This window comes from Balaenoptera borealis (assembly GCF_965194805.1).
Source record: "Balaenoptera borealis genome assembly, chromosome: X".
Classification (NCBI taxonomy): Eukaryota; Metazoa; Chordata; class Mammalia; order Artiodactyla; family Balaenopteridae; genus Balaenoptera; species Balaenoptera borealis.
In genome coordinates, this window is record NC_138881.1 from 32,512,809 (window position 1) to 32,525,153 (window position 12,345).

Here is a 12,345-nt window from a genome sequence, read left to right on the forward strand (position 1 = left end):
AGATGATGGCCTGCACATTTCCAGATGCAGCTGCTGATGGCATCTTCTCAGCAGTTGTGCCACTTGACAGGCCTGGTATCCTAGGTTGTGAAATCTGAACACAGACAGCTTGGGTTCTTCCATTTAGTCTCTGTAGGGCCTTGACAAAGTTACTTTAGTTCTCTATAAACTTTGTTTCTTCAATTGTAGTATGGAGATAGTAATGGTATCTATTTCATAGGATATTTTTTTAAGATTAAGTGCAATGCATAGAATCCGTAAAAGTGCCTGATTCTCAGTAAGTGTCTCAGAAGTGTTAGGTATTACCATTATTATCATTTAAAGCTCTGGTTACGCATTCTCTGACAGTGATGTAACTAGAGGGCCCATCTTCAGTCACTGACAAATGACAGGTTGAGATGGAAAAGTGATTCTCTGAATGTCATTCAGTGGAGTTTCTCATTAATACACAAAAGAATATTCTATCAAAAAAGAAAGTACAAAAATATGGTACCTAAATCTTAGAGTCTGAAATTGGGTGCTAATTGCTAAAAGCTTAGATAAAATATTTATGTTACAAGAAGTTCCTTTATCTTTTATTTCTGGTTTCTTGTTTAAAATGAAACATGTAAGAAGAGTATCAGCTATGTGGCCACTTTCTTCCTTTAATTTTCATTTTGTAGTTTACTGTACTTGCAGTTGTATCAAAGGAACATGCAGTTATTTTAAGTTAATCAAAATGTTTGGTCTATTAAATGACCTTATGAAAGTGAAGTAAAGCATGTAAATGAAATACCCCTTCAAAAAGGTACACAATTTTGTAAAAAAATAATAAGAATGTGCAGATGGCACATTCTTCATTATCTGTTCAAAGAAAATAGCTTTAGGTAGTTTATCCAGTATCCTCTCTTTTCTTTGAATACCTTGTTGTCGTCATCCTATTTCAGATTTGTCTTCGGTACTCCATTCATTCCTTGTATGATTACTATGTTCTTTCAAACAAATGTAGATGCCTGTTATTAATGAAGAGACAACTATAGAAATTTAGGGAAAGAACATGAATAATATTGTTCTTTATACTTTGATATTCATTTCTCTATAATTGAGACATTTTGGTTCGGTTTGCTATGAAATGTATTTCTTACAGATTAAAATATATATGGTATAAATACATAATTTCAAAGTACATTTTGCAAATAAATTGGTTAAAATTCAGTACTTTTTGATTATTTATCATATTGAATCAAGGGTTCTCTTTTTAAAAATTACTAATATTCTTCCACATTGAATAAAATGCAGTCATTGCCCTGAGAAAATTCACCCAAGTAATAGGCACCCTTGGCCAACATAGTGCCCGTTGCATGATTTATGGGCATGATGATGCAAGCATTAGGCTGAATGATAATTATGCAGGGATAATATCTGGATGGAGACATACCCCTCTTATTCAATATAATGACCTTGCTGTCATACCCAAATGATTATTACCAACATTATTTTATGAGACAGTGGATGATCGATAGATAGATAGATATAGATACAGATACAGATACCTCATACTCTACAATTCTCTGAAACCTGTTTGATTAAATATTTTGTATGTATCAATATGTTAAGGGTATGAATACAGTACTGAAGTGATAAGCTCATGATTCTAGTTACCAGTCAGGACTGCTCATGTAGCTGGCACTTCACACATCACGGGGCATTGCTTGAGCTTAATCTACATCTTCCTCTCACCCTTGTGAAAGTCACCACATGGCCTGAACTACTGCAGAAACTTCATTACCTTCTCTCCTAATCCCCTTTTGCTCAATTTACCATTCAACGATCACATCACTTCCATACTTAAAACATTCAGTAGGCTCTTGTTATTCTTAGAAGCCCCAAATCGTCACTGTACCCTGCATGGTCTTGCCTATTTTGCCCATTTCATCTCTTGACAAGTTCTTCCCACTCCCTTTTGCTCCACCTGCTTATTAAGTTCTTTCTCAAATGGGCTGAGGTGGTTTCCACCACGGAAAAATTCCCCAATGCTACTCTGATGCCTAGGAGGCATTTACTTTCTCTCTACATCCAGGAAACCCTTATCACCTTTCAACTTTGGTGTACTGGTCTCCTCCTCAGGACCTTAGAAGTCAAGTTCCCAGGACCTTTGCTCTCATAGCCTCTTCTGCTTCTCCATAGTAGCCGTTATCACAGTAGTCATTTAAAAACTAGTGATATAATTGGTAGTTTATTGGCAGTTTTTCCCTCCCAATCATAAAGCTCCATGAGGACAAGAACCTTATTTGTCATTTCAAGGAAAGCTTTCAATTATTATTCATTGAATGAATAAAGAAATGAAAATATAAATGATAAGAAAAACGTTTTTAAAGCCTGTTTAGATGTTGGCTGTGGAAACAAAATTATCTGCCTCATATTCATGAATTTAGCCATAGCTAGGACGTTTTACTGGGGCAAATTCTACAGGTCTTAGTGAGCAGTTTATGAAAATCTTCAGAGAATGGGAGACCATTGAAAATGGAAAGTGCTTTTAGACAAGCCTGTGATAACCATTATATATTGTAAAATACAGAAAAAAAGAGGTTAGTAAATATTTCAGTACCTGTTAAAACACAATTAAAATTAAATATATATTTATCATATTAATTTCATGAGTTCAAGTGTCTTTTTAAGGGATTGCTAAAAAAAAGGACAGAATTTTCCTCCTGTATTTGTTACAGTAGTCCCAAGAACTGTTGACTTGTAACTTTGAAATTATAAACTGTATTAAGAGAAACTACATTTATTTAGATATTTTTTTAGAAATGTGCAATTATTCTCTTAAAGTTATGAGCTATGTTTGTCATGAGTGATTAATTTTATACAACAATCAGATGATAATTAATTTACACTGGCCTCACTGATTTAGCTCTTATCAACCATGTCCACATAAAAGTACTATACAGATTCTCTTCCACTTAGCAAAAGGCATGTTTTTAACTTGATAATATGACTTTTCAAGTAAAATGCAGAGACTCTAATATGATAGCTTTAAGACACGTTACAGAATGTCAGTTTATGATTTTGTACAACCCAATTCTGTCCCTCTCCCTTAGGTGCTAGTATCAACATATTCGAGTTACAGGTAAGGGGGATATGTGTAGTTTGAAAAAATACTAATGTTCCTAGTTGCCTCACCCCCTGTCCCTTGCGGATAATCATGTCTGTATTTTGTACCAGTGGGTTTTCTTATGATGGGAATTATGACATCCATAGAGACGGATTCCCCACAAGGGGTTCAATGCTTCTGAAACTAAATTTAGCTTCTCATTTCCTATCTTCATTCTGACACAGCCATTCCCATAAAGGCTTCAATAATTAAGCAGAAACAGATGCATATCTCAACTACATACAGTATTTACTTTGAAAACTATAATGTCATTTGAATGCAGTGGAAATTTCATCTCCCACTAAACACTCTAAAATTCTTAAATACTGCTTCTCTGTATGGAATGCTGCTTCCTATACATTTCCATATCCCGTCCCCAAAACAAGTAGACACATTAAAGTAGACATGTTGATTTTGCTACAACAAAGAATGGTTATTGATAGGAACAACAGTTGCCGATTTTGTCAACAGGATGAAAACTAGCAATTCAGGAGGTCAGAAATTTATTTTTACGTGTGGGGAAAAAAAAGATCTTGTAAGGGTGTGGGTCAGTCAGTTATTTTACATTAATAAGGTTTGCTGAGTAATCATTAAATGTGACTTGGGCTTGTTACAGCCAAGCTATTTTTCAGAGTTCTGTGGCAGAAATTATAATCAGCTACTTCTGAAAGGTGGTCTGGTTTCTGTTAGGATTGCTTAGAGGTGGCCGTCAGTTCTGTGAATCCAAGGATCACGTTTACCTTTACACACTAGAGACAGACTTTAGAAATTAGCTCAGCTGTGGACCAGGTCAAGTCATGGTTCTCTGGAGCTCTCTTCCATGATCTATATGCAATAAACTTCTTGATTTGCAAGTTGGGCTCCTTACATGGACATGGAGCATAAATATAATAAATGATTGTGCTTCTCTTCTACATGCCAGTCTTGAATTTAAGATATTTTTCACATGTACCTAACAAAACCCTGCTATAACTAACTTTCCTCTGGTAACCTACTGCTTAAGAAAATACGGCTAACCATATTGTCTATAATAACCCAAGACTAATGAAGAACTCTCTCTTGTATTAAACTTTACCAGGGAATTGCCTGGTAGTCCAGTAGTTAGGGCTCCGCGTTTTCACTGCTGAGGGCACAGATTCAATCCCTGGTCCGGGAATTAAGATCCCGCAAGCCGTGCAACACGGCCAAAAAATAAAAAATAAAATATACCAGTGTTTGAAAATCCTACCCTAGTAGACTGGGATGCAGTTGTAATATTGTTTGAACTTAATTCAAATCGTTCTTTATAAATTACAAGTCTATAGGCTTTTAATATATTTTTTATAGAGAGCACATCATTATTTTTATTTTATAGTAAATATTGATTTTTAGTTTCCACTTGGCTATTTCTTGTTTTATAAGTCTGAATTTTAAGGATTTAAGATGGTGGGATTTAAGGATGATGGGTGCATGTATTTTTTTTTATGTTCATTCATTTATTTACCGTTTAACAAAAGCATACTGAGTACTATTATATATCTGGTAATGCACTAGGTATTATGAACACAAAGCTAAATAACATATACCATCTTCCTCCCTCTAAATACTTGTGCATGATTAATGCTGACATAATTGATTTTCAACCTATACATACTTAATTGAATTAAAATGCATTTTAATCTTAATTTTCTTAGATATACCTGTAAAACGTGAATTTGAATATGAAATTCAATTTGAATCTGAAGTCACGAAGGCTAATTTGGAATCCTGCGTGGCTTTATATTACATAAAAAAATCTTATAATATCAAGGCTGAAAGGGCAACATTGGTCTTCAGTCTGATATTTGCACCAAAGAAACCATTGAGGTAATAAACCTGCTTTTACCCCTATTTTCTTTAAACAATATTATTACTCTTTTAAACTAAATAATGTGATATTTTCTTTACATCTTTCTATATTTCAGTTGCATTACTTTGATGCTGTTGAGGTGAATAGATTATTTCTTTTTTTTTTTAACATATTTATTGGGGTATAATTGCTTTACAGTGGTGTGTTAGTTTCTGCTTCATAACACAGTGAATCAGCTATATATATACATATATCCCCATATCTCCTCCCTCTTGTGTCTCCCTCCCACCCTCCCTATTCCAACCTTCTAGGTGGTCACAAAGCACCAAGCTGATCTCCCTGTGCTATGCGACTGCTTCCCACTAGCTATCTATTTTACATTTGGTAGTGTATATGTCCATGCCACTCTCTTACTTCGTCCCAGCTTACCCTTCCTCCTCCCCATGTCCTCAAGTCCATTCTCTATGTCTGCGTCTTTATGCCTGTCCTGCACCTAGGTTCTTCAGAAACATTTTTTTTTTTTTAGATTCCATATATATGTGTTAGCATACGGTATTTGTTTTTCTCCTTCTGACTTACTTCACTCTATAGGACAGACTCTAGGTCCATCCACCTCATGACAAATAACTCAATTTCGTTTCTTTTTATGGCTGAGTAATATTCCATTGTATATATGTGCCACATCTTTATCCATTCATCTGTCGATGGACACTTAGGTTGCTTCCATGTCCTGGCTATTGTAAATACAGCTGCAAGGAACATTGTGGTACATGACTCTTTTTGAATTCTGGTTTTCTCAGGGTATATGCCCAGTAGTGGGATTGCTGGGTGGTATGGTAGTTCTATTTTTAGTTTTTTAAGGAGCCTCCATACTGTTCTCCATAGTGGCTGTATCAATTTACATTCCCATCAACAGTGAAAGAGGCTTCCCTTTTCTCCACACCCTCTCCAGCATTTATTGTTTGTAGATTTTTTGATGATGGCCATTCTGACTGGTGTGAGGTGATACCTCATTATAGTTTTGATTTGCATTTCTCTAATGACTAGTGATGTTGAGCATCCTTTCATGTGTTTGCTGGCAATCTGTGTATCTTCTTTGGAGAAATGTCTATTTAGGTCTTCTGCCCATTTTTAGATTGGGTTGTTTGTGTTTTTGATATTGAGCTGCATGAGCTGCTTGTAAATTTTGGAGATTAATCCTTTGTTACTTGCTTCATTGGCAAATAATTTCTCCCATTCTGAGGGTTGTCTTTTGGTGTTGTTTATGGTTTCCTTTGCTGTGCAAAAGCTTTTAAGTTTCATTGGGTCCCATTTGTTTATTTTTGTTTTTATTTCCATTTCTCTAGGAGGTGGGTCAAAAAGGATCTTGCTGTGATTTATGTCATTGAGTGTTCTGCCTATGTTTTCCTCTAAAAGTTTTATAGTGTCTGGCCTTACATTTAGGACTTTACTCCATTTTGAGTTTATTTTTGTGTATGGTGTTAGGGAGTGTTCTAATTTCATTCTTTTACATGTAGCTGTCCAGCTTTTCCTGGCACCACTTATCGAAGAGGCTGTCTTTTCTCTGTTGTATATTCTTGCGTCCTTTATCAAAAATAAGGTGACCATATATGCATGGGTTTATCTCTGGGCTTTCTATCCTGTTCCATTGATCTATATTTCTGTTTTGGTGCCACTACAATATTGTCTTGATTACTGTAGCTTTGTAGTATAGTCTGAAGTCAGGGAGCCTGATTCCTCCCGCTCCATTTTTCTTTCTAAAGATTTCTTTGGCTATTCGGGGTCTTTTGTGTTTCCATACAAATTGTGAAATTTTTTGTTCTAGTTCTGTGAAAAATGCCAGTGGTAGTTTGATGGGGATTGCATTGAATCTGTAGTATAGTCATTTCCACAATGTTGATTCTTCCAATCCAAGAACATGGTATATCTCTCCATCTGTTTGTACCAGCTTTAATTTCTTTCATCAGTGTCTTATAGTTTTCTGCATACAGGTCTTTTGTCTCCTTAAGTAGGTTTGTTCCTAGGTATTTCATTCTTTTTGCTGCAATGGTAAATGGGAGTGTTTCCTTAATTTCTCTTTCAGATTGTTCATCATTAGTGTATAGGAATGTAAGAGATTTCTGTGCATTAATTTTGTATCCTGCTACTGTACAAAATTCATTGATTAGCTCTAGTAGTTTTCTGGTAGCGTCTTTAGGATTCTCTATGTATAACATCATGTCATCTACAAACAGTGACAGCTTTACTTCTTCTTTTCCGATTTGGATTCCTTTTATTTCTTTTTCTTCTCTGATTGCTGTGGCTAACACTTCCAAAACTATGTTGAATAATAATGGTGAGAGTGGGCAACCTTGTCTTGTTCCTGATCTTAGAGGAAATGATTTCAGTTTTTCACCATTGAGAACGATGTTGACTGTGGGTTTGTCATCTATGGCCTTTATTATATTGAGGTAAGTTCCCTCTAGGCCTACTTTCTGCAGGGTTTTTATCATAAATGGGTGTTGAATTTTGTCAGAACTTTTTCTGCATCTATTGAGATGATCATATGGCTTTTATCCTTCAATTTGTTAATATGGTGTATCACATTGATTGATTTGCATATATTGAAGGATCCTTGTATTCCTGGGATAAACCTCACTTGATCATGGTGTATGATCCTTTTAATGTGCTGTTGGATTCGGTTTGCTAGTATTCTGTTGAGGATTTTTGCATCTATGTTCATGAATGCTATTGGCCTGTAGTTTTCTTTTTTTGTGACATCTTTGTCTGGTTTTGGTATCAGGGTGATGGTGGTGTCATAGAATGAGATTGGGAGTGTTCCTCCCTCTGCTATATTTTGGAAGAGTTTGAGAAGGATAGGTGTTAGCTCTTCTCTAAATGTTTGACAGAATTCACCTGTGAAGCCACCTGGTCCTGGGCTTTTGTTTGTTGGAAAGTTTTTAATCACAGTCTCAATTTCAGTGCTTGTGATTGGTCTGTTTATGTTTTCTGTTTCTTTCTGGTTCAGTCTTGGAAGGTTGTGCTTTTCTAAGAATGTGTCCATTTTTTCCAGGTTGTCCATTTTATTGGCATATAGTTGCTTGTAGTAATCTCTCATGATCCTTTGTATCTCTGCAGTGTCAGGTGTTACTTCTCCCTTTTCATTTCTAATTCTATTGATTTGAGTGTTCTCCCTTTTTTTCCTGATGAGTCTGGCTAATGGTTTATCAATTTTGTTTATCTTCTCAAAGAACCAGCTTTTAGTTCTATTGATCTTTACTATTGTTTCCTTCATTTCTTTTTCATTTATTTCTGATCTGATCTTTATGATTTCTTTCCTTCTTCTAACTTTGGGTTTTTTTTGTTCTTCTTTCTCTAATTGCTTTAGGTGTAAGGTTCAATTGTTTATTTGAGATGTTTCTTGTTTCTTGAGGTAGGATTGTATTGCTATAAACTTCCCTCTTAGAAGTGCTTTTGCTGCATCCCATACGGTTGGGTCATCGTGTTTTTTTGTCATTTGTTTCTGTGTATTTTTTGGTTTCCTCTTTGATTTCTTTTTCTTTTTTCTTTTTTTTTTTTTTCTCTTTGATTTCTTTAGTGATCTCTTGATAATTTAGTAGCGTATTGTTTAGCCTCCATGATATCTGGTCTCATAGCATTGTGGTCCAAAAAGATACTTAATATGATTTCAATTTTCTTAAGCTTACTAAGGATTCATTTGTGACCCAAGATATGATGTATCCTGGAAAATGTTCCATGAGCACTTGAGAAGAAAGTGTATTCTGTTGTTTTTGGATGGAATGTCCTATAAATATCAATTAAGTCCATCTTGTTTAATGTATCATTTAAAGCTTGTGTTTCCTTATTTATTTTCATTTTGGATGATCTGTCCATTGGTGAAAGTGGGGTGTTAAAGTCCCCTAACATGATTGTGTTACTGTCGATTTCCCGTTTTATGGGTGTTAGCATTTGCCTTATGTATTGAGGTGCTCCTATGTTGGGTGCATAAATATTTACAATTGTTATATCTTCTTCTCGGATTGATCCCTTGATAATTATGTAGTGTCCTTCTTTGTCTCTTGTAATAGACTTTGTTGTAAAGTCAATTTTGTCTGATATGAGAATTGCTACTCCAGCTTTCTTTTCATTTCCATTTGCAAGGAATGTCTTTTTCCATCCCCTCATTTTCAGTCTGTATGTGTCCCTAGGTCTAAAGTGGTTCTCTTGTAGACAGCATATATATGGGTCTTGTTTTTGTATCCACTCAGCCAGTCTATGTCTTTTGGTGGGAGCATTTAATCCATTTACATTTAAGGTAGTTATCGATATGTATGTTACTATTACCATTTTCTTAATTGTTTTGCGTTTGTTACTATAGGTCTTTTCCTTCTCTTGTGTATCCTGCTTAGGGATGTTCCTTAACATTTGTTGTAAAGCTGGTTTGGTGGTGCTGAATTCTCTTAGCTTTTGCTTTTCTCTAAAGGTTTTAATTTTTCCATCGAATCTGAATGAGATCCATGCTGGGTAAAGTAACCTTGGTTTTAGGTTTTTCCCTTTCATCACTTTAAATATGTTTGCCACTCCCTTCTGGTTTGCAGAATTACTGCTGAAAGATCAGCTGTTAACCTTATGGGGATTCCCTTGTATGTTTTTTGTTGTTTTTCCCTTGCTGCTTTTAATATTTTTTCTTTGTGTTTAATATTTGATAGTTTGATTAATATTTGTCTTGGCATGTTTCTCCTTGGATTTATCCTGTATGGGACTCTCTGTGCTTCCTGGACTTGATTGACTATTTCCTTCCCATATTAGGGAAGTTTTCAACTATAATCTCTTCAAATATTTTCTAAGTGCCTTTCTTTTTCTCTTGTTTTGGGACCTGTATAATTGGAATGTTGGTGGATTTAATGTTGTCCCAGAGGTCTCCTAGACTGTCCTCAATTCTTTTCATTCTTTTTTCTTTATTCTGCTCTGCAGTAGTTATTTCCACTATTTTATCTTCCAGGTCACTTATCCATTCTTCTGCCTCAGTTATTCTGCTATTAATTCCTTGTAGAGAGTTTTTAATTTCATTTATTGTGTTGTTCATCATTGTTTGTTTGCTCTTTAGTTCTCCTAGGTCCTTGTTAAACGTTTATTGTATTTTCTCCGTTCTATTTCCAAGATTTTGGATCATCTTTACTATCATTACTCTGAATTCTTTTTCAGGTAGACTGCCTCTTTCCTCTTCATTTGTTTGGTCTGGTGGCTTTTTACCTTGCTCCTTTATCTGCTGTATGTTTCTCTGTCTTCTTATTTTGATTAACTTACTGTGTTTGGGGTCTCCTTTTCACAGGCTGTAGGTTCATAGTTCCCATTGTTTTTGGTGTCTGCTCCCAGTCAGTACGGGTGGTTCAGTGGGTTGTGTAGGCTTCCTGGTGGAGGGGACTAGTGCCTGTGTTCTGGTGGATGAGGCTGGATCTTGTCTTTCTGGTGGGCAGGACTGCATCTGGTGGTGTGTTTTGGGGTGTCTGTGACCGTATTATAATTTTAGGCAGCCTCTCTGCTAATGGATGGGCTTGTGTTCCTGTCTTGCTAGTTGTTTGGCATAGGATGTCCAGCACTGTAGCTTGCTGGTCGTTGAGGGAAGCTGGGTCTTAGCATTGAGATGGAGATCTCTGGGAGAGCTTTTGCCGTTTGATATCACATGGAGCCAGGACATCTCTCATGGACCAATATCCTGAACTCGGGTCTCCCACCTCAGAGGCACAGGCGTGACACCCGGCTGGAGCACTAACACTTTGTCAGCCACATGGATCAGAAGGAAAGGGAGAAAAAAAGACAGAAGGAAAGAAAGAAAAAGATAAAGTTATGTTAAAAACTTTTTTTTAATTATTAAAAATAAAAAAATTACAAAGTAATTAAAAAAAAGGAAAAGAAAGAAAGAAGAGAGCAACCAAACCAAAAAACAAATCCACCAATGTTAACAAGCGCTAAAAACTATACTAAAAAAAAAAACAATAAACAACAGACAGAACCATTCAACAAATGGTAAAAGCAAAGCTATGCAGACAGAATGAAACAAGGAAGCCTACACATACACACTCACAAAAAGAGAAAAAGGAAAAAAAAACTTTATATGTAAAAAAAAAAAAAAAAAGGAAGAGAACAACCAAATCAGTAAACAAATCTACCAATGAGATAATAAACTGTAAGTACTAAACTAAGATAAACATAAGACTAGACACAAATTAGATGCAGAAAGCAAACACCAAGTCTGCAGTTGCTCCCAAAATCCACCACCTCAATTTTGGGATGATTCGTTGTCTGTTCAGGTATTCCACAGATGCAGGGTATATGAAGTTGTTTGTGGAGATTTAATCCGCTGCTCCTGAGGCTGCTGGTAGAAATTTCCCTTTCTCTTCTTGTTCACACAGCTCCTGGGGTTCAGCTTTGGATTTAGCCCCTCTTCTGCATGGAGATCGCCTGAGGGCGTCTGTTCCCTCCCCAGACGGGACAGGGTTAAAGTAGCAGCTGATTAGGGGCCTCTGGTTCACTCAGTCCAGGGGGAGAGAGGGGTACGGAATGCGGGGCGAGCCTGTGGTGGCAGAGGGCCGCGTGACATTGCAACAGCCTGAGGCATGCTATGTGTTCTCCTGGGGAAGTTCTCCGTGGATCACAGGACCCTGGCAGTGGTGTGCTACACAGGCTCCCAGGAGGGGAGGTGTGGAGAGTGCCCTGTGCTTGCACACAGGCTTCTTGGTGGCTGCAGCAGCAGCGTGAGCATTTCATGCCCGTCTCTGGGGTCCGCGGTGATAGCCACGGCACACACCTGTCTCTGGGGCTCGTTTAGGCGGTGCTCTGAATCTCCTCTCCTCGCGCACCCCAAAACAATGGTCTCTTGCCTCTTAGGCAGGTCCAGACTTTTTCCCAGACTCCCTCCCGGCTAGCTGTGGGGCACTAGCCCCCTTCAGGCTGTGTTCACGCAGCCAACCCCAGTCCTCTCCCTGGGATCTGACCTCCGAAGCCCGAAGTCTCCACTTTGCCCTCCGCACCCCTGTGGCTGCGCTCTCCTCCGTGGCGCTGAAGCTACCTCCCGTCACTCCCCCTCTCCACCAGTGAAGGGGCTTCCTTGTGTGTGGAAACTTTTCCTCCTTCACAGTTCCCTCCCAGTGGTGTAGGTCCCGTCCCTATTCTTTTGTCTCTGTTTTTTCTTTTTTCTTTTTCCCTACCCAGGTACGTGGGGAGTTTCTTGCCTTTTGGGAAGTCTGAGGTCTTCTGCCAGCATTCAGTAGGTGTTCTGTAGGAGCTGTTCCATATGTAGATGTATTTCTGATGTATTTGTGGGGAGGAAGGTGATCTCCACGTCTTACTCCTCTGCCGTCTTGAACGTCTCTCCCGAATAGATTATTTCTAGCTATCAAGCTGT

General features: G+C 37.4%; 1 protein-coding gene across 1 annotated transcript in view; it reads left to right on the top strand.

Moving 5' to 3' along the window:
* CFAP47 (cilia and flagella associated protein 47) overlaps positions 1 to 12,345 on the top strand; it is a 431,032-nt gene that overhangs the window by 372,250 nt on the left and 46,437 nt on the right. Inside the window, 1 exon segment of the mRNA XM_082377789.1 lies at positions 4,807 to 4,978. Within this exon segment, the coding sequence (XP_082233915.1) occupies positions 4,807 to 4,978 (172 nt within the window).